A 22,824-nucleotide genomic window follows, 5' to 3' on the forward strand; every position below is an offset into this window, starting at 1 on the left:
TGGGCCATTTTCTTTCGTCTGTTTCCTTGCGCTACCTCGCAAATGCGGGAGCCAGCGACAAAGCAAAAAAAATATATATATATATTTTTTTTTTTTTTTTTTTTTTTTTTGCTTTGTCGCTGTCTCCCGCGTTTGCGAGGTAGCGCAAGGAAACAGACGAAAGAAATGGCCCATATATATATATATATATATATATATATATATATATATATATATATATATATATATATATATATATATATATATATTAGGTATAAGTTTGTTGAGTATTCCTGGTAGATTATATGGGAGGGTATTGATTGAGAGGGTGAAGGCATGTACAGAGCATCAGATTGGGGAAGAGCAGTGTGGTTTCAGAAGTGGTAGAGGATGTGTGGATCAGGTGTTTGCTTTGAAGAATGTATGTGAGAAATACTTAGAAAAGCAAGTGTATTTGTATGTAGCATTTATGGATCTGGAGAAGGCATATGATAGAGATGCTCTGTGGAAGGTATTAAGAATATATGGTGTGGGAGGCAAGTTGTTAGAAGCAGTGAAAAGTTTTTATCAAGGATGTGAGGCATGTGTACGTGTAGGAAGAGAGGAAAGTGATTGGTTCTCAGTGAATGTAGGTTTGCGGCAGGGGTGTGTGATGTCTCCATGGTTGTTTAATTTGTTTATGGATGGGGTTGTTGGGGAGGTGAATGCAAGAGTTTTGGAAAGAGGGGCAAGTATGAAGTCTGTTGTGAATGAGAGAGCTTGGGAAGTGAGTCAGTTGTTGTTCGCTGATGATACAGTGCTGGTGGCTGATTCATGTGAGAAACTGCAGAAGCTGGTGACTGAGTTTGGTAAAGTGTGTGAAGGAAGAAAGTTAAGAGTAAATGTGAATAAGAGCAAGGTTATTAGGTACAGTAGGGTTGAGGGTCAAGTCAACTGGGAGGTAAGTTTGAATGGAGAAAAACTGGAGGAAGTAAAGTGTTTTAGATATCTGGGAGTGGATCTGGCAGCGGATGGAACCATGGAAGCGGAAGTGAATCATAGGGTGGGGGAGGGGGTGAAAATCCTGGGAGCCTTGAAGAATGTGTGGAAGTCGAGAACATTATCCTGGAAAGCAAAAATGGGTATGTTTGAAGGAATAGTGGTTCCAACAATGTTGTGTGGTTGCGAGGCGTGGGCTATGGATAGAGTTGTGCGCAGGAGGGTGGATGTGCTGGAAATGAGATATTTGAGGACAATGTGTGGTGTGAGGTGGTTTGATCGAGTAAGTAATGTAAGGGTAAGAGAGATGTGTGGAAATAAAAAGAGCGTGGTTGAGAGAGCAGAAGAGGGTGTTTTGAAATGGTTTGGGCACATGGAGAGAATGAGTGAGGAAAGATTGACCAAGAGGATATATGTGTCGGAGGTGGAGGGAACGAGGAGAAGTGGGAGACCAAATTGAAGGTGGAAAGATGGAGTGAAAAAGATTTTGTGTGATCGGGGCCTGAACATGCAGGAGGGTGAAAGGCGGGCAAAGAATAGAGTGAATTGAATCGATGTGGTATACCGGGGTTGACGTGCTGTCAGTGGATTGAATCAGGGCATGTGAAGCGTCTGGGGTAAACCATGGAAAGTTGTGTGGGGCCTGGATGTGGAAAGGGAGCTGTGGTTTCGGACATTATTGCATGACAGCTAGAGACTGAGTGTGAACGAATGGGGCCTTTGTAGTCTTTTCCTAGCGCTACCTCGCACACATGAGGGGGGAGGGGGATGGTATTCCATGTGTGGCGAGGTGGCGATGGGAATGAATAAAGGCAGACACTGTGAATTGTGTGCATGGGTATATATGTATGTGTCTGTGTGCGTATATATATGTGTACATTGAGATGTATAGGTATGTATATTTGCGTGTGTGGACGTGTATGTATATACATGTGTATGGGGGTGGGTTGGGCCATTTCTTTCGTCTGTTTCCTTGCGCTACCTCGCAAACGCGGGAGACAGTGAAAAAGCAAAATAAAAAAAAAAATATATGTATATGTATTTTTGCTGATAACCATGAGAAAAATTATGATAGTTTATTACGTATGATTATAAGTCTTGTTACTGTGAAAGAAGAAGGGAGGGAAGAAATAAGAATTCTCAAAAGTACACATCACTTGTGTACACACAGCACAGCTATCTCTACACCAGTGAACAACAGGTCTCAGAATGATCTGTTAACTCTTAAGAGGTTGGTATGCTCAGATTTTTTTGTCCTTTTGTCATATCATGTCACTTTGAAAGTGTAAATGTCGATTTTGTGCAGTATGTACTTGCTCTCCTCTTCACACATACTGTATTCTTCAGTAGGCATGCATACACATTTCTTGCAACATTTGGGCCACCCATCACCTGTCACTTCCTGTCGCATGAGATCCTCCATCCCTGAGTTGCAGTTTGGCACCCACATTTGCTCACACAGAAAGCTAAAAGAACAGCCATGTCATATGAACCCCTTTAGTGTAACACATATCATTGTTGACTGTGACAGTCCCCAGTCAATCCAGGTGTTCATCCCCTGCTAAGGATTGGTCGATAAATTGGATACCTAGCATAGGCTAATGTATCGTTTAGGGCCGATGCTTGCTATGCACTTTATATGCTCAGAGCTTAGGACATTGACCTCTAAGGGGGGCTTTCAGATAGCAAGAAATGGTCTCCTAGACACCTCAAATTTAATTTTTTTCTCCAGACAGTTTATGATTGAGAGGGAAGTATGAAGGGTGGAATGGCCCCCAGAAGATTAGGGCTGGCCTTGATAGCATTAATGAGATGGCTTTGATTAGGATATTTAGCTGCCTATGCTATCTCAGCTAATATAAATGAATATATATGCAACCAGTTTTTAGAAGTCTCTGCCATTGTATTCATTTTATATATTATAAACGAATATATTTTTCTTCGATTCAAATGTTTGGCTATGTGTCATTCATTAAACTTTATTATTATTATTATTATTATTATTATTATTATTTTCTTTCTTTCATACTATTCGCCATTTCCCGCATTAGCGAGGTAGCGTTAAGAACAGAGGACTGGGCCTTTGAGGGATTATCATCACTTGGCCCCCTTCTCTGTTCCTTCTTTTGGGAAAAAAAAAAAGAAAAAAAAAAAAAAATTTCATTTTATAAATATATGCTCTTTCCATAAATCTATGCTCAGTCAACTGAATTTTGGATTAGAGTTCTTTGCATAAATTGTACTATCGCCCAGTTGTGTCTCCTTCCTACCTTTCCTTTAACAGCATTATCAATGTCACTTTTGGTGGGAGATTTCACATCATTTTTGTGGTTCAGGGCTGTGGAAGGCATGCGTAAGAGTGATCATTGCCATCTTGTGCTTGCTATCTCTTATGGAAAATCACCTCCAGTGTATCCCCAAATATCGAGACCGACTGATATTGTGACTGGATAAAGTTAGCTTTGTGATGGGTGAGGTGGCCCCGGGTGAAGTTGTTTGGTGCTGGACCTGAGGCAGCCTTGGGTGAATTCGTTTGGTACTGGACCAGAGGTAGCCATAGATGAAAAGTAGTTCCTCATAATAGAGAGGGGCAGGTTGTTGAGAGGACATAACTTGAAATGATGTCAAAAGCAAGTTGATGAAGATGTGAAGAAATGATTTCACAGTAATAGTGTCATAGATACCTGCAGCAAGCTAAATGGGACACCATTAGTATGAACAGCATATGCATAAAAGGCTTTGACACAGTTGAAAGTATGAAGATGGGGATCCCTTGGTTGAAGAAGTCTCCATATTATGAAATAAGTAATGATGGAGAATATCACAGACAGGAAAACTCGGACAGACAGAGAGGCTTCAGCCTCAGTCTGTAACTGCATTGTGGTTAAGACATGGTTAGGAACTCTTTTCCCATTCTTATTATAATATGATGTAACTTGAAGAAAACTTGTTACTCACAAGAAAAATTTAAGGAATGTAACTGATTTGTAAGGATATTTTGCTAACAACTGAATCACTGAAAATAGTGCCCATAAAGGTGTGTAGAGAAGCTATTTTAAAGCCCCAAGCTGAGTTCCTGGGAGGTTGATGACTGTACGAAAAGATGCCATCATGGTGGCAGGAATTGATTGGCTGTGAGAGTGTATCCATTCCTTGACATTGTAATGAAATCCATTTGCAAAATGCATACCAAGATGAGATACAAAGTAAGGACTGGTATTGCCTAGCTGGAAGAATTAACTTTACAATACATGATGTATTTTTTCAATTTTATTTACTGAATGTAATTTTGAAAACTTTTTGGTTTACAGGGCCCATGGATAGTATACTGGCAAGTGTGATAAAGGCCGATGAAGCAAAGAAGCCAAAGTCGAAGGATCTTTCTATTTACAGGACTCCTTCAGGTAAAGTATATTGAATGAGAGAGAGAGAGAGAGAGGGTACCTGCTTATGAATACCTATGACATGATTTTGTCATGGTGGCAGGGCATGATCAAGCACTTGCTCCTGGAGAGAAAATTAGAAATAGAGAGAACCTTTGTTGAGAATTTCCCAAGGCAGGGCCAGCAAAGAGAGAGATTAATTGTAGAATATTTTTAAGTGGCATAATTATTAGTATAGAAATTTCAGTAAAATACTGTATGACAGATTATAGTACTGTAGAGATCAGTTTAGTGATGAGTATATTGGTCTCAGAGTATTATGCTTTTTCCCTGTGATCTCTCGCCTAGTAATCATTAGACTGATATTGAATTTATGATAATATTTACACATCAACCACCTACCAGAGTGATTGCACATTCAACAGAAGTGTCTTTTTAGTGCCTTGCTAATGTTGTTATGTTTTCTTTTGGCAGGGAAATATTACTGCTCCCCTTGTGACCTCACCCTGAACTCTGAGAGTCAGTTTGCTCAACATGTAGAATCCAAGAAACACAAGACAAAGAGAGCCAAATAACTTCATGGATCAGACAACTGTCTCAGTCAAAGGCATTGTTGGTACTTAGAGTAGTAAGCTGAGTTGGTGTCATGTTCTGCATTAAGACCTTTATAGTTCATAGAATTGGATTATTCTTGAAATGATATTCCCTAATGAGTTTATGTACAGTAGAATAATTTTTTCAGTGAGAAAAGATAAAAACCAAGGAATTTTCAATGCACTTAGTAACTAATTTCAAAACTAAGTGAGGAAGGTAGCTAGCCTGTTAAGACTGCTTGTTTCTGTCCTTGATAATGCCCATAAAGATTATCTGCTAAAGCATATGACCTGTGTGACCAATCTTTGGTCCCTCTCCCTTAGGGCTTGTGGTGAATATTTTGTTGTGGCCCTTGACATCTCAGAAGCGTTTAGCAGGGTGTGACACATGTTTTTGCTTACTAAGCTTTCTTCTCTTGGCTTTTCTGCTTCTTTTCTCTTCTTCTCTAGAGCATATTTTCTCTCCAGTTGTTTCACTGAGATAGTCACAGATGGTTCAACATCTCACTTTATCAACAGTGGTGACTCCCATGGTTCTCTCTTATCATGTATAGTCTTCCCTCTCTCCCTAAATGAATTCTCTTTAAAGTCTAATTCTATTCACTCTTAAGCTGATTATTCCAGTTTACAATGCTTCTGCTCACTTTCCCTTCCCTTTTCATTCAATTACAAATTCTTTTTTCTACACTGAACATATGTTATCTTTTTATTTTGATCTCTGCAGCATCACAGAATGGGGAAGCAGTAGCTTGATCAATTCAAAAGTGCAGAAATGCATATGCTTTCTGTATCCCATCCTAAATCACACTTTTGTCCTGTTGAATTTCATAATACTACAATCCAATCCTGCTTTTCATAACTTTGTTGGCAATAAACATGTTTAGCAGAACCATATCCTTCGCTGGATCCTTTCTATGATGAAGCATCACAATATTTGCTTCTCAAAAGCTGTGGGTGTTGTATTGGTGCTTTTTTTTTCTTTTTCGCAAGAAGCTCTCCCACATCTACGTAGGTCTCAGGTAAATATGGAGTACTGCTTGCATATATGGGGTGGCTCTTCTTCCACCTTTCTCTTAGACAGAGTGTAATCAAAAGTCTTCCGCCTTATTAACATTCCTGCTGTCATCTGTCTTCAGCATCCTTTCCATCCACCATTATGTTGCTTCTCTCTCTCTTATCTGTGTGTTTTATTTTGGCCACTGCTCTCATGATCTGTCTTTGTGTGATCCAGTCTGTATGATCTGGACCCCATAGTATGTGTCTAGCTGCTGCTTCTGCTAGTCTCTGTGTAAAGGCCAGCCTCTTGAGGATTGACCATCATGATACCTCTTTCTGGCCTCATACAGGGAAGCTGTGGAATTCATTTTGTCTTTTCCCTTTTCTGTAACCTTTTTGGTTTTAAGAGTCAGATGTGCAAACACATGAGGAGCTCAAATTAATCCTTTGCTGCATATTTTTCTCATGCTTACTTTTTTACCTTTCATCTAAGAAGGCCATGATTAGGGCATGCTTTTGCCCATCATGCCAGCCTCTTGAAAAAAAAGAAAAAGAAAAAAGGGAGAATCTTTGCTACCTCAGAAAACAGATCTGTTACAAAAATGCAGTACTGTGATGGCCAAGTCAAACATTAAAGATGTGCTTTCTAAAAGCTGTGAGACAACTATATCTGTCAGTCAGGATGAATAATGTCAGAAAATATACAAGAACGTTAGCCAGTTTATTAGATAGTGCCAAGATGATGAAAATCCATTACTAATGAAACAACAGCACTATTTGGAAATTATCTAAGTTGTGATTGTGTAAAAGGTATAACAGTTGTGACATGGGCTAAGAATGAAAAGGCAAACACTAGTTCAGTTATACATTTTGTGTGTGGGTGCTACAGTAAAGTTGTGAGACACATTCAAAATCCCTAATACCTCAATAGGTTGAAATTATGAGCATGAATAATGGTCCTTTGCAAATATGACATTGTACTGTAGCTCTTGGTCAAAGTTGCAGACTTTTCAAGTGTTTTTTTTTTCTTTGGATTACAGTGTTATAGGGTTTACTAACAAGAATTCAAGAATGCAATTTTTTGATGGTGAAAGTAGAGAACATATGAACTTGTTTTTAAAGCAAAGAACAAAGATGATGGAGGTATCAGCCATAAGTTTTGCAGTTGCTTAGTGTTCATCACAAGACCTATATGAGGTGATATTGCATTCCCCTGAACCTCATCTAATTGGTGTGCAAGGATGTTGGGATTGGGAATTCTGAATTTTGAGAGGAAACATCTGTTCTCCCAAACTCAGACTATATCTTCCCAAACCTGGACTCTTTAGTCTAGGATTAGGATGTTCCCAAGTTTTGAAGGAAAATCATGCTCTGTAAAGTACTTCACATGGATGTAATGTCCATAACCAAGAAGCAAGTCTATTTCTCCTGTAATCCAGACATTGGCAGGTTATCAAAATGTCTGAGCTCAGGAGGATATTGTGTTCAGTGTGTTTGGGTCTGGGAGGATACACTTTACTGTGATCTGAAATATACATCTTACAATTTTTAGTTTGGCCGTTTATTCAGACCAACATTATGATCTGCAACTCATCCATGTCTGTGAATCGTTTCATTAAAGGACTTACTGTACTGGTAGCAGAACACAAGATGCATGGCCCTTGTGTTTATTTGAGGTTGATAAACTAATCTGAAGTATTTGTTTTCATAGTTCTTGAAAGTATTGCTTCAAACACATTTTTAATGCAGAGACCTGTTTACTGTCACACTTGAAAGATATGAGCAAGTGGAAAGCAAAATATAGATTCACTCTGATTTTTTGAGAGCATTGTTTGTCATGTATATGTTATTCCATGCTGTGGAATGCTTAAGTCTTCAGGAGGTCTTCTGCTGATTTGAATATTTCTTTTTTTTATATATTAAGGAATCATGATTACATGTCAACACCATAATGCTGTAGGCTTGATTTTTTACTAGTTAACAGGGTATGAGTTCATATTAAAGGCTTGTAAAAGAGCCTATGACTTGATGTTGAGAACTGATTTTGAACTAAATGTTCAGAAGTGATAATAACCTCAGAAAAATAAAGACTTTTATTATAATGAATTATCAAATGAAATTACAGATATTAGACCAAGTGATGTGGTTATTTGATTGTTGCTTATTTTCCTGCCAGCTAAATGTTACTATTTTTCATTGCAAATTGTATAAATGCAAAATTTGATAATGGAAAATTAAGCTCTCATAGAGAGGGATTCTATATTGTGTTGATCATTGCTACTTTTGTATGGATTATTGTGTTATACTTTTGGATAAAATTATTTTACTCCCACTTCATTGACTTTAATGGTGAATGCTAACTTTCTCTTATTCATGCAATGATTTTGTTTTTGAATGTAATATTATAATGTATGTACTATTGAATTTTAACGAAGCTCATGAAGGTAGAATATTTTGATAAGTGGTGTACTGTCTTGGTAGTGCTGTTTTAGAATTCTGGCAGGTGTAACTTTTTTTTAGTATCGTATAGAATGAGTTTTAAGTTAAGAAAAAAAATAGAATACATCACCTATACATATACATAGGGTGCTAAAGTAATTGATGATACAGATTTTCTAATGATTAGACAGATTCCTTGAAATAATCAAGTGTATTTTTTAGGTGAAGGGAAAACTGTAAAATCGCACATTAATTCACTCATTGTTAAGTTAGTTGATGTCACAGTGTCTGCTAAATGTAAGACACTTGACATATCAGAACTGATTAGTGAAGGATTTATTTCATCACATTTTCATATTCAAGATCTGAATTAAATTACATGCCAAATGGTAATGATTTATTTCAAAACAATGTTTCAATTGGGATCTGGCAGGAAATTAAGAATGTGTGAAGTATGATAGTCTTATAATGAATGTGTGGTGGTAGATTGAACAGGTAAGTCTTGGATATTTTTTAGGTATCTATTGTGTGAAATGTGTAGAAGATGAGTATCATAATATGATTAAAGAAAGCCTCCTGTAATCTGTACTCAATGTGAGAGGATGGCTGTTCCCTCAATAAGTAGTTATGTGCAGAATGAATTTAGGATTTGCTTTATCTTTGTCAAATGTAGGGAGGACTGGGAGAAAATTTATGGGCAATACTTGAGTGACTTAGGATGACATGCAATCTTTAGGTGGTGTTTTGTTGTTGCTAAAAAATATTTGACTGTGAGTAGAACATTTATGAAAAGGTTAAGAGATACAAACATATTCTTATCTATTTTTTATTTATTTTGCTTTGTCACTGTTTCCCACATTAGCAAGGTAGCGCAAGGAAACAGACGAAAGAATGGCCCAACCCACCCACATGCACCTGTATGTACATACACGTCCACACACGCAAATATACATACCTATACATCTCAACGTATACATATATATACACACACAGACATATACATATACACAAATGTACACAGTCCATACTGTCTGCCTTTATTCATTCCCATCGCCACCCCGCCACACATGAAATAACAACCCCCCCCCCCCCCTCATGTGCGCGAGGTAGTGCTAGGAAAAGATAAAAAAGACCACATTCGTTCACGCTTAGTCTCTAGCTGTCATGTAATAATGCATCGAAACCACAGCTCCCTTTCCACATCCAGGCCCCACACAACTTTCCATGGTTTACCCCAGACGCTTCACATGCCCTGGTTCAATCCATTGACTGCACGTCAACCCCGGTATACCACATCGTTCCAATTCACTCTATTCCTTGCACGCCTTTCACCCTCCTGCATGTTCAGGCCCTGATCACTCAAAATCTTTTTCACTCCATCTTTCCACCTCCAATTTGGTCTCCCACTTCTCCTCGTTCCCTCCACCTCTGACACATATATCCTCTTGGTCAATCTTTCCTCACTCATTCTCTCCATGTGACCAAACCATTTCAAAACATCCTCTTCTGCTCTCTCACCCACACTCTTTTTATTACCACACATTTCTCTTACCCTTACATTACTTACTCGACCAAACCACCTCACACCACATATTGTCCTCAAACATCTCATTTCCAGCACATCCACCCTCCTGCACACAACTCTATCCATAGCCCATGCCTCGCAACCATACAACATTGTTGGAACAACTATTCCCTCAAACATACCCATTTTTGCTTTCTGAGATAATGTTCTCAACTTCCACCCATTCTTCAAGGCTCCCAGAATTTTCGCCCCTTCCCCCACCCTATGATTCACTTCCGCTTCCATGGTTCCATCCGCTGCCAGATCCACTCCCAGATATCTAAAACACTTCACTTCCTCCAGTTTTTCTCCATTCAAACTTACCTCCCAATTGACTTGGCCCTCAACCCTACTGTACCTAATAACCTTGCTCTTATTCACATTTACTCTTAACTTTCTTCCCTCACACACTTTACCAAACTCAGGCACCAGCTTCTGCAGTTTCTCACCCGAATCAGCCACCAGCGCTGTATCATCAGTGAACAACAACTGACTCACTTCCCAAGCTCTCTCATCCACAGCAGACTGTATCCTTGCCTCTCTTTCCAAAACTCTTGCATTCACCTCCCTAACAACCCCATCCATAAACAAATTACACAACAATGGACATCACACACCTCTGCCGCAAACCTACATTCACTGAGAACCAATCACTTTCCTCTCTTCCTACACGTACACATGCCTTACAGCCTCAAAAAAAACTTTTCACTGCTTCTAAAACTTGCCTCCCACACCATATATTCTTAATACCTTCCACAAAGAATCTCTATCAACTCTATCATATGCCTTCTCCAGATCCATAAATGCTACATACAAATCTATTTGCTTTTCTAATTATTTCTCACATACATTCCTCAAAGCAAACACCTGATCCACACATCCTCTACCACTTCTGAAACCACACTGCTCTTCCCCAATCTGATGCTCTGTACATGCCTTCACCCTCTCAATCAATACCCTCCCATATAATTTACCAGGAATACTCAACAAACTTATACCTCTGTAATTTGAGCACTTACTCTTATCCCCTTTGCCTTTGTACAATGGCACTATGCAAGCATTCCGCCAATCCTCAGGCACCTCAACATGAATCATATATACATTAAATAACCTTACCAACCAGTCAACAATACAGTCACCCCCTTTTTTAATAAATTCCACTGCAATACCATCCAAACCTGCTGCCTTGCCGGCAAATGAGAGTTGGGGTGAGAGAGTATCATTGAATTTTAGAGAGAATAAAAAGATGTTTTGGAAGGAGGTAAATAAAGTGCATAAGACATGGGAACAAATGGGAACTTCAGTGAAGGGGGCTAATGGGGAGGTGATAACAAGTAGTGGTGATGTGAGAAGGAGATGGGGTGAGTATTTTGAAGTTTTGTTGAATGTGTTTGATGATAGAGTGGCAGATATAGGGTGTTTTGGTTGAGGTCGTGTGCAAAGTGAGAGGGTTAGGGAAAATGATTTGGTAAACAGAGAAGAGGTAGTTAAAGCTTTGCGGAAGATGAAAGCCGGCAAGGCAGCGGGTTTGGATGGTATTGCAGTGGAATTTATTAAAAAAGGGGGTGACTGTATTGTTGACTGGTTGGTAAGGTTATTTAATGTATATATGATTCATGTTGAGGTGCCTGAGGATTGGCGGAATGCTTGCATAGTGCCATTGTACAAAGGCAAAGGGGATAAGAGTAAGTGCTCAAATTACAGAGGTATAAGTTTGTTGAGTATTCCTGGTAAATTATATGGGAGGGTATTGATTGAGAGGGTGAAGGCATGTACAGAGCATCAGATTGGGGAAGAGCAGTGTGGTTTCAGAAGTGGTAGAGGATGTGTGGATCAGGTGTTTGCTTTGAAGAATGTATGTGAGAAATACTTAGAAAAGCAAATGGATTTGTATGTAGCATTTATGGATCTGGAGAAGGCATATGATAGAGTTGATAGAGATGCTCTGTGGAAGGTACTAAGAATATATGGTGTGGGAGGCAAGTTTTAGAAGCAGTGAAAAGTTTTTTTTGAGGCTGTAAGGCATGTGTACGTGTAGGAAGAGAGGAAAGTGATTGGTTCTCAGTGAATGTAGGTTTGCGGCAGGGGTGTGTGATGTCTCCATGGTCGTTTGATTTGTTTGTGGATGGGGTTGTTAGGGAGGTGAATGCAAGAGTTTTGGAAAGAGGGGCAACTATGCAGTCTGTTGTGGATGAGAGAGCTTGGGAAGTGAGTCAGTTGTTGTTCGCTGATGATACAGCGCTGGTGGCTGATTCATGTGAGAAACTGCAGAAGCTGGTGACTGAGTTTGGTAAAGTGTGTGAAAGAAGAAAGTTAAGAGTAAATGTGAATAAGAGCAAGGTTATTAGGTACAGTAGGGTTGAGGGTCAAGTCAATTGGGAGGTAAGTTTGAATGGAGAAAAACTGGAGGAAGTAAAGTGTTTTAGATATCTGGGAGTGGATCTGGCAGCGGATGGAACCATGGAAGCAGAAGTGAATCATTGGGTGGGAGAGGGGGCGAAAATCCTGGGAGCCTTGAAGAATGTGTGGAAGTCGAGAACATTATCTCGGAAAGCAAAAATGGGTATGTTTGAAGGAATAGTGGTTCAAACAATGTTGTATGGTTGTGAGGCGTGGGCTATGGATGGAGTTGTGCGCAGGAGGGTGGATGTGCTGAAAATGAGATGTTTGAGGACAATGTGTGGTGTGAGGTGGTTTGATCGAGTAAGTAATGTAAGGGTAAGAGAGATGTGTGGAAATAAAAAGAGCGTGGTTGAGAGAGCAGAAGAGGGTGTTTTGAAATGGTTTGGGCACATGGAGAGAATGAGTGAGGAAAGATTGACCAAGAGGATATATGTGTCGGAGGTGGAGGGAACGAGGAGAAGTGGGAGACCAAATTGGAGGTGGAAAGATGGAGTGAAAAAGATTTTGAGTGATCAGGGCCTGAACATGCAGGAGGGTGAAAGGCGGGCAAGGAATAGAGTGAATTGGATCGATGTGGTATATCAGGGTTGATGTGCTGTCAGTGGATTGAATCAGGGCATGTGAAGCATCTGGGGTAAGCCATGGAAAGTTGTGTGGGGCCTGGATGTGGAAAGGGAGCTGTGGTTTCGGGCATTATTGCATGACAACTAGAGACTGAGTGTGAACGAATGGGCCTTTGTTGTCTTTTCCTAGCGCTACCTCGCACATATGAGGGGGGAGGGGGATGGTATTCCATGTGTGGCGAGGTGGCGATGGGAATGAATAAAGGCAGACAGTGTGAATTGTGTGCATGTGTATATATGTATGTGTCTGTGTGTGTATATATATGTGTACATTGAGATGTATAGGTATATATATTTGCGTGTGTGGACGTGTATGTATATACATGTGTATGGGGGTGGGTTGGGCCTTTTCTTTCGTCTGTTTCCTTGCGCTACCTCGCAAACGCGGGAGACAGTCACAAAGCAAAATAAATATAATGAAAATATATAATATATATATATTGCTAGAAGCAGTGAAAAGTTTTTATCAAGGATGTAAGGCATGTGTACGAGTAGGAAGAGAGGAAAGTGATTGGCTCCTAGTGAATGTCAGTTTGCGGCAGGGGTGCGTGATGTCTCCATGGTTGTTTATTTGTTTATGGATGGGGTTGTTAGGGAGGTGACTGCAAGAGTTTTGGAGAGAGGGGCAAGTATGCAGTCAATTGTGGATGAGAGGGCTTGGGAAGTGAGTCAGTTGTTGTTCTCTGATGATACAGCACTTGTGGCTGATTAGGGTGAGAAACTGCTGAAGTTTGTGACTGAGTTTGGTAAAGTGTGCGAAAGAAGAAAGCTGAGAGTAAATGTGAATAAGAGCAAGGTTATTAGGTACAGTAGGGTTTAGGGACAAGTCAACTGGGAGGTAAGTTTGAATGAAGAAAAACTGGAGGAAGTGATGTGTTTTAGATATCTGGGAGTGCATTTGGCAGCTGATGGAACCATGGAAGCGGAAGTGAGTCACAGGGTTGGGGAGGGGCCGAAGGTTTTGGGAGCGTTGAAGAATGTGTGGAAGGCGAGAACATTATCTCGGAAAGCAAAAATAGGTATGTTTGAAGGAATAATGGTTCCTACAATGTTATATGGTTGCGAGGCGTGGGCTATGGAGAGGATTGTGTGGAGGAGGGTGGATGTGTTGGAAATGAGATGTTTTGAAGACAATATGGGGTGTGAGGTGGTTTGATCGAGTAAGTAATGAAAGGGTAAGAGAGAGGTGTGGTAATAAAAAGAGGGTGGTTGAGAGAACAGAAGAGGGTGTATTGAAATGGTTTGGTCACATGGAGAGAATGAGTGAGGAAAGATTGACAAAGAGGATATGTGTGTCAGAGGTGGAGGGAACAAGGAGAAGTGGGAGACCATATTGGAGGTGGAAGGATGAAGTGAAAAGGATTTTAAGCGATCTGGGCCTGAACATGCAGGAGGGTGAAAGGTGTGCAAGGAATAGAGTGAATTGGAATGATGTGGTATACCGGGGTCGACATACTGTCAATGGAATGTACCAGGGTATGTAAAGTGTCTTGGGTAAACCATGGAAAGTTTTGTGGGGCCTTGATGTGGAAAGGGAGCTGTAGTTTCAGTATATATATATATATATATATATATATATATATAATATTTTTTTTTTTTTTTTGCCGCTGTCTCCCGCGTTTGTGAGGTAGCACAAGGAAACAGACGAAAGAAAAGGCCCAACCCACCCCCATACACATGTGTATACATACGTCCACACACGCAAATATACATACCTACACAGCTTTCCATGGTTTACCCCAGACGCTTCACATGTCCTGATTTAATCCACTGACAGGACGTCAACCCCGGTATACCACATCGATCCAATTCACTCTATTCCTTTCTCTCCTGTCACCCTCCTGCATGTTCAGGCCCCGATCACACAAAATCTTTTTCACTCCATCTTTCCGCCTCCAATTTGGTCTCCCACTTCTCCTCGTTCCCTCCACCTCCGACACATATATCCTCTTGGTCAATCTTTCCTCACTCATTCTCTCCATGTGCCCAAACCATTTCAAAACACCCTCTTCTGCTCTCTCAACCACGCTCTTTTTATTTCCACACATCTCTGTTACCCTTACGTTACTTACTCGATCAAACCACCTCATGCCACACATTGTCCTCAAACATCTCATTTCCAGCACATCCATCCTCCTGCGCACAACTCTATCCATAGCCCACGCCTCGCAACCATACAACATTGTTGGAACCACTATTCCTTCAAACTTAGCCATTTTTGCTTTCCGAGATAATGTTCTCGACTTCCACACATTCTTCAAGGCTCCCAGAATTTTCGCCCCCTCCCCCACCCTATGATCCACTTCCGCTTCCATGGTTCCATCCGCTGCCATATATATATATATATATCCCTGAGGATGGGGGAAAAATACTTTCCTCGTTTTCCCTGCGTGTCGTAGAAGGTGAATAAATGGGGAGGGAGCAGGGAACCATAAATCCTCCCCTCCAGTTTTTAATCTTCCAAAAGAATGAATCAGAGAAGGGAGCCAAGAGAGGATATTCCCTCTAAGGCTCAGTCATTTTTCTTAACGCGAGGGAGCGGGGAGCTGGAAATCCTCCACTCCAGTTTTAATGCTTCAAAAGAAGGAACAGAGAAGGGAGCCAAGTGAGGATGTTCCCTCTAAGGCTCAGTCGTTTGGTTTTAATGCTACCTCATTAATGTGGGAAATGGTGGATATGTATAAAATATATATATACACTCTCTTTTGTACCTGTTTGGCTATTCTTTCTTTAGTGAGGAACAGATGTGACTGAGCTCTCAGAGAAAAATCCTTGTTGACTCTTGTTCCTACCTTTAAAAAGATCTTACAAGATGGGAGAATTTCCATTCTTCACTCCTCCCCTTTTGAGTTGCCTTTTGCAACAAAGAGGAAATACATGGGCCTTATACTTGATCCCTTATTCTCTGTAATTTTTTTTCTTTGTTGTACACTCCATTGTGTCTAGTCCAGCATTCCATTATTCATCACATGTGAAAGTAATGATGCTCGTTGAAATGGTGCTCTAGTTTGTGTATTGCCACAGTCCATTGTTTCTTCTTTTCTTAATGCAAAGAGCTGTATCTGTTTCTCTCCCATGTTATTTCAAAAGTTGGAATGTAGTAGTATTTATTTGACAGCAATTATGAGAAAGTAGTAGTGTAAAATGTTGCTTCATTTTCATTCTATAAGAAAGAAAGTTAAGATCATGGGGAAAAAATTGGTCATTTTGATAAGCTTGTGGTTTAAACAGTGCCATAGTGAAGTAGTACCTATTTTTGGTTCTTTTTGAATGGAAGAAAACCAAACTGTTCCAGCATCATTTAAAGATAAGCCTTTTGAGTCCTCTACTGGATGGTCACAAAAATTTAGCTTGTGTTGTCCACTGCACTGCATGCAGGAGGTGATTTGTTTTCCTTAGATAAGGAGGATTATAGGATTCAGTAAAAGTTAATCAAAGGATGATGTTTTTTCATCTTTTTTTTTTTGTCATCCTATTTGCCTACTGTTGATATCACAAGGGAGAATAAGGTTTGAAACAAAAACTTTTAACAATAAATGGTGAAATTTCAATGTGGACATTTGAAATTTACTGTAAATATCTTTGATTGTGTACAGTGGAATCTTATGATTTGCATCTGTTTTGCATCTGTAAGTTGCTGTGGTTTTCCATGTCAGTGTGACTTTCAGTATAAGAAATTGAATGTCAAAAATTTTATAAGATTGAATGGTGCAAATTGTCTTTTTGCCCTTCATAATACTTTGGAGTAATTGAATAACAGCTTTTAACAGAATGGTAATCTAATTTGTTTGCATATAAACATTAATCACTTGTATATAACAAGTTAGCCGCTCTTGACATCTCACATGGATCAGTGTGTTAGATGGACAAGATCAACAACAGTTACCTTAATATTTGATGGACCATAATTTCCCATGCTCTACATTTAGTTTTCCAGAGTACTGTTCAGAATTAACTTTGAACCAGAAAACCTTGCCTTGAATTGATGAAGTCAGTAGGATAAAGAGAAATCTGCAAAAGAATTTTGTTCACACTTAAAAGAAGTGCCCTTGACACTCCTCGCCAAAGTAAAACATGTCTTTTCATGTTATGATTGCTGTATTGAATTATCCTTGGATAATTGGGTTGATATTGATTTTTCCTTTGTTTACACTCATCTTCAGTGCCCTGCCCACATTTTCTGTGGTCACTGCTCATCTGATGCTATTCTAATTAGTATAACAATGCCATTAATATAATTTTGTCAGTTTCAGTAATTTAAATTTGCCAGATAGCTACAGTTGCAATGGTGTTTAATATTGATGATAACCTTAGGACCAGTTCTTATGGAAGAGTCCTGGTGTTACTTAGGACTTTTCTAAAGGTTCCTGCTTCCAATATCTGGGGAATGAAGACTCCATTGAAGTATGAAGTTCTTTGTAGAAACTATACTCATAGTAATACAGTGACTTTTCATTCATGGTGTAGCCTCTTGTCGGCAAAGCCCAATTAAAACCAATGGTGTGTGAAACTTGTATATACTAATGTAGTGGGAAAGTAAAGCTTCACAAGTTGGTATGATTTCTTCAGTGTGCTGTCAGGTTCCCATGATATTATGCATACCCATGCTCTGGTAAAGTCCATGATTCAGCAACTGCTTAGTCCCACGGTTGCTGGACTAGATACATGAGAGTGGTACATGTGTTTTCACCATATATATCAAGATAATCATTTTGAAATCCAAGTTTTTTCAAATATTTTTTTTTTCTTTTTTTGTAATTGAATGGAGACTGTGGTAAATGATATGTAAGAGTCATATACATTGTTCAGTGAAACTTGTTTAGGTTATTTGTTTCATGTATAATCATTCTTGGGTTATGACCTAATAGGAGTGTGTTAGTTTATCACATTCAATGATAGCTATATACACCTGGTGTTTTGTAGATAAATACATACAGATACACTGCTATCTAGTGTTATCTAGTCAAAAGACTTCAGGAGGAAAATCTCTACTTTTTGCTAATATGTTAGGGAATTTATTTCTTGTTTGGTGTATCAGAATCTAATTCTGCAAAAATCCAGTGCAGTAATACAGTATTCATTTATTCACATACACATTCCTTTTGGAAAACAGAAAATGTGAATTGTTGTGCGGAGCTGATGTGTGCTGAATTAACCAAACTTTCAAGTAACAGTGGTGATATACTTTTATTTGGTACAATTGCATGTGATGTTTTGAGAATAGTACTTTCAGAGGTTATTTCAATCATTTCTTTTTGATTTCTGTTTTTGTGATATACTAATTTTTCATAGCTTTCATTCAAAATGAAACTATGATCTATTAAAAGTTTCTGACTAAGTTTTATCTTTCAGGATTAATTAGTTATTTAGAATTATCTGCTGCATCAACAGCAAAATCATTAGTGGCTTACCTACCCTTCAGAATTTCTCTTTTTCTACTTGCATTTTCTTATATATTGCTGAGGGATAGCCTTGATACTCGTTGTCTGAGACTGTTGGTGAACAAGTCATGGATGACATTTTCAGAGATATGCAGCAAATGAATTGGTGGAAGGATTGCCTGCACCACTTTCTTTAAATGCAGGGATAAGTAATTGGTTAAATGTAGCATAGACAGATGTGTTCTGACCCATGTTCTTTCTTGATAGTAATAATGTTATTGGCCTTATGGTCTCATTCATTATCAATTAGCGACACTGCAGAATTTTTTTTAGGCCATTAGTTGTGAGGTTTAGGTATTTAACTGGTACATTTGTTTACATGGAAATCATTTATATCATTAGAATGCAAATCATTTGTATAATGAGTGATTTAGAGAGATGTAATGGGTTTGGTAAACAGTGAGAACTACTAAGGCTCTGAAAGTAAGAGTTGATTTTAAAAAGCAGCAATACTTAAGAAGTTATAAGAGTTTTCATTCAGCTGATGTAAGAGCTTTCAAGAAGATTGTATTGGTTAGATGTAATGCTTAGAGCCAGTTCATTTAAGAGCACAGAAAATGTGCTTGAGCATTACAGCTACATTTAGGCTGGAATGGAATGGAGGATATGCTTTGAGATAAATAGAGGCTAACAAATATTATGTGATTATGGATGAAGTATTGAAGGTGATATGTCTTAAAAAGCCAAAAGAGGAAGAGGGAAAAAATGTAATGCAAATGAATTTGCTTATTTGATATGAAAGTTAATGTGCTAGCCTGATGAGCAAATAAGTAACAGAGGTAGTGGTTGTGTACATAGGGAATTGCTGAGTAAGGATTGAAGTAGCTCATAAGGTGCGTGGCATGATTAAGTACTTTCTTAGTAGTGATGAGTTAGGCAACTTAGTGGAGTGAGGGATTGTCATAAGGTGAAAAAGTATATGTGTTTAGAAATGAAATTATATTTAGATATCTTAGTTATAAACAGAGGGACATTGAGGTTGCCTAGAAATAAATACAAAGTGAACCAAAGATATATATACATATATATATATAAAATATGGAGGAACACAATGTAAGAGTAGTGTTGTTAGAACAGTTACTTTAACTGAGGGTGAATGTAGGGAGAGTTTGATTACCAGATATTTTAAGTAGAATTTATTTAGATTCTTGCATGTATGTGGTGGGATTTTACATTTAACATAACTAGAATGATTAGTTAAAACAATATTGGTTTTCAACCCCCCATTTCACTTAACCTTCCCTACAACTAGGAATTTTGATGGTGATGCACCTTTGATGGAACAAATCAGTGAAGATTCTACAAAATTTCTGCCATTTTTAAAAACATTTGGTAAACCTGTAATTCATACCTTGTTCTTTTATTCCCCCTTTTCATTAGATTATTAATCTTTGAAATTTCTTTAAACATGTACAGTAGATGACTTATGGTAACATTCATGAAACTGAATAGTGATTCATCTCTTAATGAAGCAGTCTTTGATTTTTTGTAATTTTTTAAGTACATGAGATGAATAAGTTTACTAATTGTCATCAGTATGGATATAATGAAATTAGTTCACTTCAGAAAAAAGGAATTTGAATAAAAAATGATGCTGGTACCACTCATTAAAGCTTGATGGTTAATAATATTGTAATGTTTTGCTATTTTAAGGAAAAAACTATACCAGTATTTTTGGAAAATTGTCATGAGCTGATTGTGCACAGTTTATGTGATGAATTGTTCTCAGTATGTACTGTAGTTTGATAAGGGCAGCAGAGACAAAGCCAAAGTATGTAACCTTCACTCAGCAGTCTGCAGGCATTTTTTGTTTCACAGTATGTATTGTTCACTCCATATTACAGCATGTTGGTGTTGTGAGAATACCAAACAATGTCTGGTTGTTTGGTCACCAATAAAAAATTTCTCAATATTGTATGGATATTTGTAACATTATAAGGACCTGATTTATGACCTTACAGAATAGAGATAAAAAGCACCTAATACAATTCTTATAATATGTTGTTACTAACAAGCAGGTATGGTTGCATTAACCTGTAGGATTTCATGCTTGCAATTATGATATTTCTGGGAATGAAACAAAATTTGTGAAAAGTAGTACTCAAAATGCAGAAAATAATACAAAGGCTTATCAATGAATGTTAGTGCTGCATTTGTTAAAAACAATATAGAATGATGTTCTTGAAATGTTTGTTGGCATTGTTGGCATGGCCAGTACATTAGTTTAAGCATTTTACACTGAAGCAGGTGCATGAGTCCTTTACTATGTACATCCTGAGTTAACAGCATCCTAATGTGTAATATTTTCTGGTTTTCCCAATTTTGAAAAGTTAAGCATGAATGATTCTCGTAATACAAAAAGCTAAGATTACACCCTTTATATTAGTAACTCATTGTTGAAGTGATTCTGATATTCTCGAACTATGGTGAAAAAAATTTCTTATGATATTTGCCATTCTTTCGTCTGTTTCCTTGCACTACCTCACTAATGCGGGAGACAGCAACAAAGTATAATGAATAAGAAAATAATATATATTTGTCTGTTTACTGTGTGATTGCATTTACCAATATTTTACAGACTTGGCCATGCTTCTTAGGTCAAAGTGTTTTTCTAGTCATACTTAAAAGAGTAGGCATGAAATTTTTTTTTATCTTTCACTCCCTTAGCACTGATCCATGTTTCAATGAGTCCTGAGCAAAATATCATTTCAAGGTCTTACAGTGATGGCATCTTAAGTGCTGCCAACTTTGTCACCATTGAGAACATATTACTTCAACCCTCTTCACAGCCACCATTACCAGATGGTTTTGGAGGCTTTATTAAGCTCCACTGCTTATTTTGGCACCTTTTATATTTTTGTTTGTTTCATGAGAAACTTCAGTAGTGATCTTTCATAGTTCACTGGACTAAACAGAATTGGTATCTTGGATAGTGCCATATTATCAATGCAGGTTCATGTTTCTATGTAGGTTTTTGCCTCTTTCCCAGACTATGATTAGCTTCCACAATAATGCCAGCTATGACTGAAAGAAGTAGCCAAACAGAGCTTACTCTTGGGTCTTTTGAAAACATTTTGACTGCTTGAATTCAGATGTTTAAAATTTACTAGTCCTGAACTACAGTTTTGTTTGGCTATCTTACCAAATTGTTAATGGTGTCTCCCTAAGGCTACACAAAGCTTGAGGAGAAGTTTGGTTCTTCCTGAACTTAATTAAAGTATGAACAAGTAGCATTGATAGCTTCCAAGGTATAGTCCTTGTGTCAAGGAAGATAAAGCAGTAGATAGATATAGTAGGTCGGAAGATTTAGGCAGGAGCATTAGGTAGTAACATTGAATAGAAGTAGTAGGTAGGAGCATTAGATAGAAGTAGTCATTAGGAATGATAGGTAGGAGCCTCTGCAAACACTGTGCTAGACTTGCTCTCTGCCAGTGGCCTTTTAAGGGTGAGGCACTAAAGACTAAGAAGTGGCACTGGAGTTCTTTAGTTATGGGTACTGTTACTATTGCCTTGTCTTTGATGGAGGTCCAATTGGAACAGGCATCAGAGATATAGATGCATAGATCCTTTTGTAACTTACATTGTCAAACAGTCTCAATGGTTTCCATAGTCTTCCATCCTCATCCCACCTACTTAGTGGAATGTGTCTTTCAGTGTGAATGCACGTTTTGACTTAGTTCATTATATAATTCCTCCTGTGTGTCAATAAGCCTTTCCTCTTCTGTCCACCTGCCTGATTATTTGATGTTCTCCATGCGACTGAGGCAAGCCCCCATGCAATTTGGGTATAGCGTCAAACTTCAAATTACTTTCACACACGGACTCCTGAGGTTTATGCTCTCATAGTTTATATTCAGGTCAAAGTCTTTTTTGCTGTGTTCTGTCCTCAGTTTGCATTTGCATGGGTTGAATTTCATTGCCCATGTTTTAGGCCATCTTTGAAGCTATCTAAAGTCTCTCTGAGAGTCAGTTCTGATATTCTTTGACCTCAGCTTCATCCGTAAATATAATTAGGAGTGATTCCAATCATTCTGTCAAGTCATTTACATAGTTCACAAAGAGCTGATCCCTACACAAAACCCTGTGGCACATTACTGGTATCCCTAGCTTATTCTGACAAGACTTTTTTAAGTCTCCTCCAATTCTTTCCAATAAGATAATTTTCTTATCCATTGGAGAAGTCTTCCCTTTATACCAGCCTGAAAATCCAGCTTTTTTACCTGCCTCTTATGTGGTATAGTATCAGATTCTTTTCAGAAGTTTAGGAACACTCATTTCACCCATCAATCTCATTTGTTAGGGATGGAGCTCGCTCCCATAGGGGTCTGAGAGGTTTGCTTTGCATGCTCACCCATGTTGTTTCTCACTTTGCTTTACAGACAACACTTATCAAAAATATTGGTATGTAATTCATTGTAGTATCCC

At 38.4% G+C, this 22,824-nt stretch overlaps 1 protein-coding gene across 2 annotated transcripts in view; it reads left to right on the plus strand.

Moving 5' to 3' along the window:
• LOC139754775 (zinc finger matrin-type protein 3-like) overlaps positions 1-22,824 on the plus strand; it is a 92,489-nt gene that overhangs the window by 50,443 nt on the left and 19,222 nt on the right. Inside the window, exons 7-8 of one of the 2 annotated variants that reach the window (XR_011713953.1) lie at positions 4,269-4,361; positions 4,815-4,968. Coding sequence is in view for 1 of the 2 variants with exons in the window: in XM_071672556.1 (XP_071528657.1) it covers positions 4,269-4,361; positions 4,815-4,915 (194 nt within the window). In the remaining variant the exon portion in view is untranslated. Of the gene's footprint in view, positions 1-4,268; positions 4,362-4,814; positions 8,262-22,824 lie in introns of those variants that run through there. The other variant, XM_071672556.1, reaches the window with a different exon arrangement.

Source organism: Panulirus ornatus, chromosome 17, assembly GCF_036320965.1.
Source record: "Panulirus ornatus isolate Po-2019 chromosome 17, ASM3632096v1, whole genome shotgun sequence".
Classification (NCBI taxonomy): domain Eukaryota; kingdom Metazoa; phylum Arthropoda; class Malacostraca; order Decapoda; family Palinuridae; genus Panulirus; species Panulirus ornatus.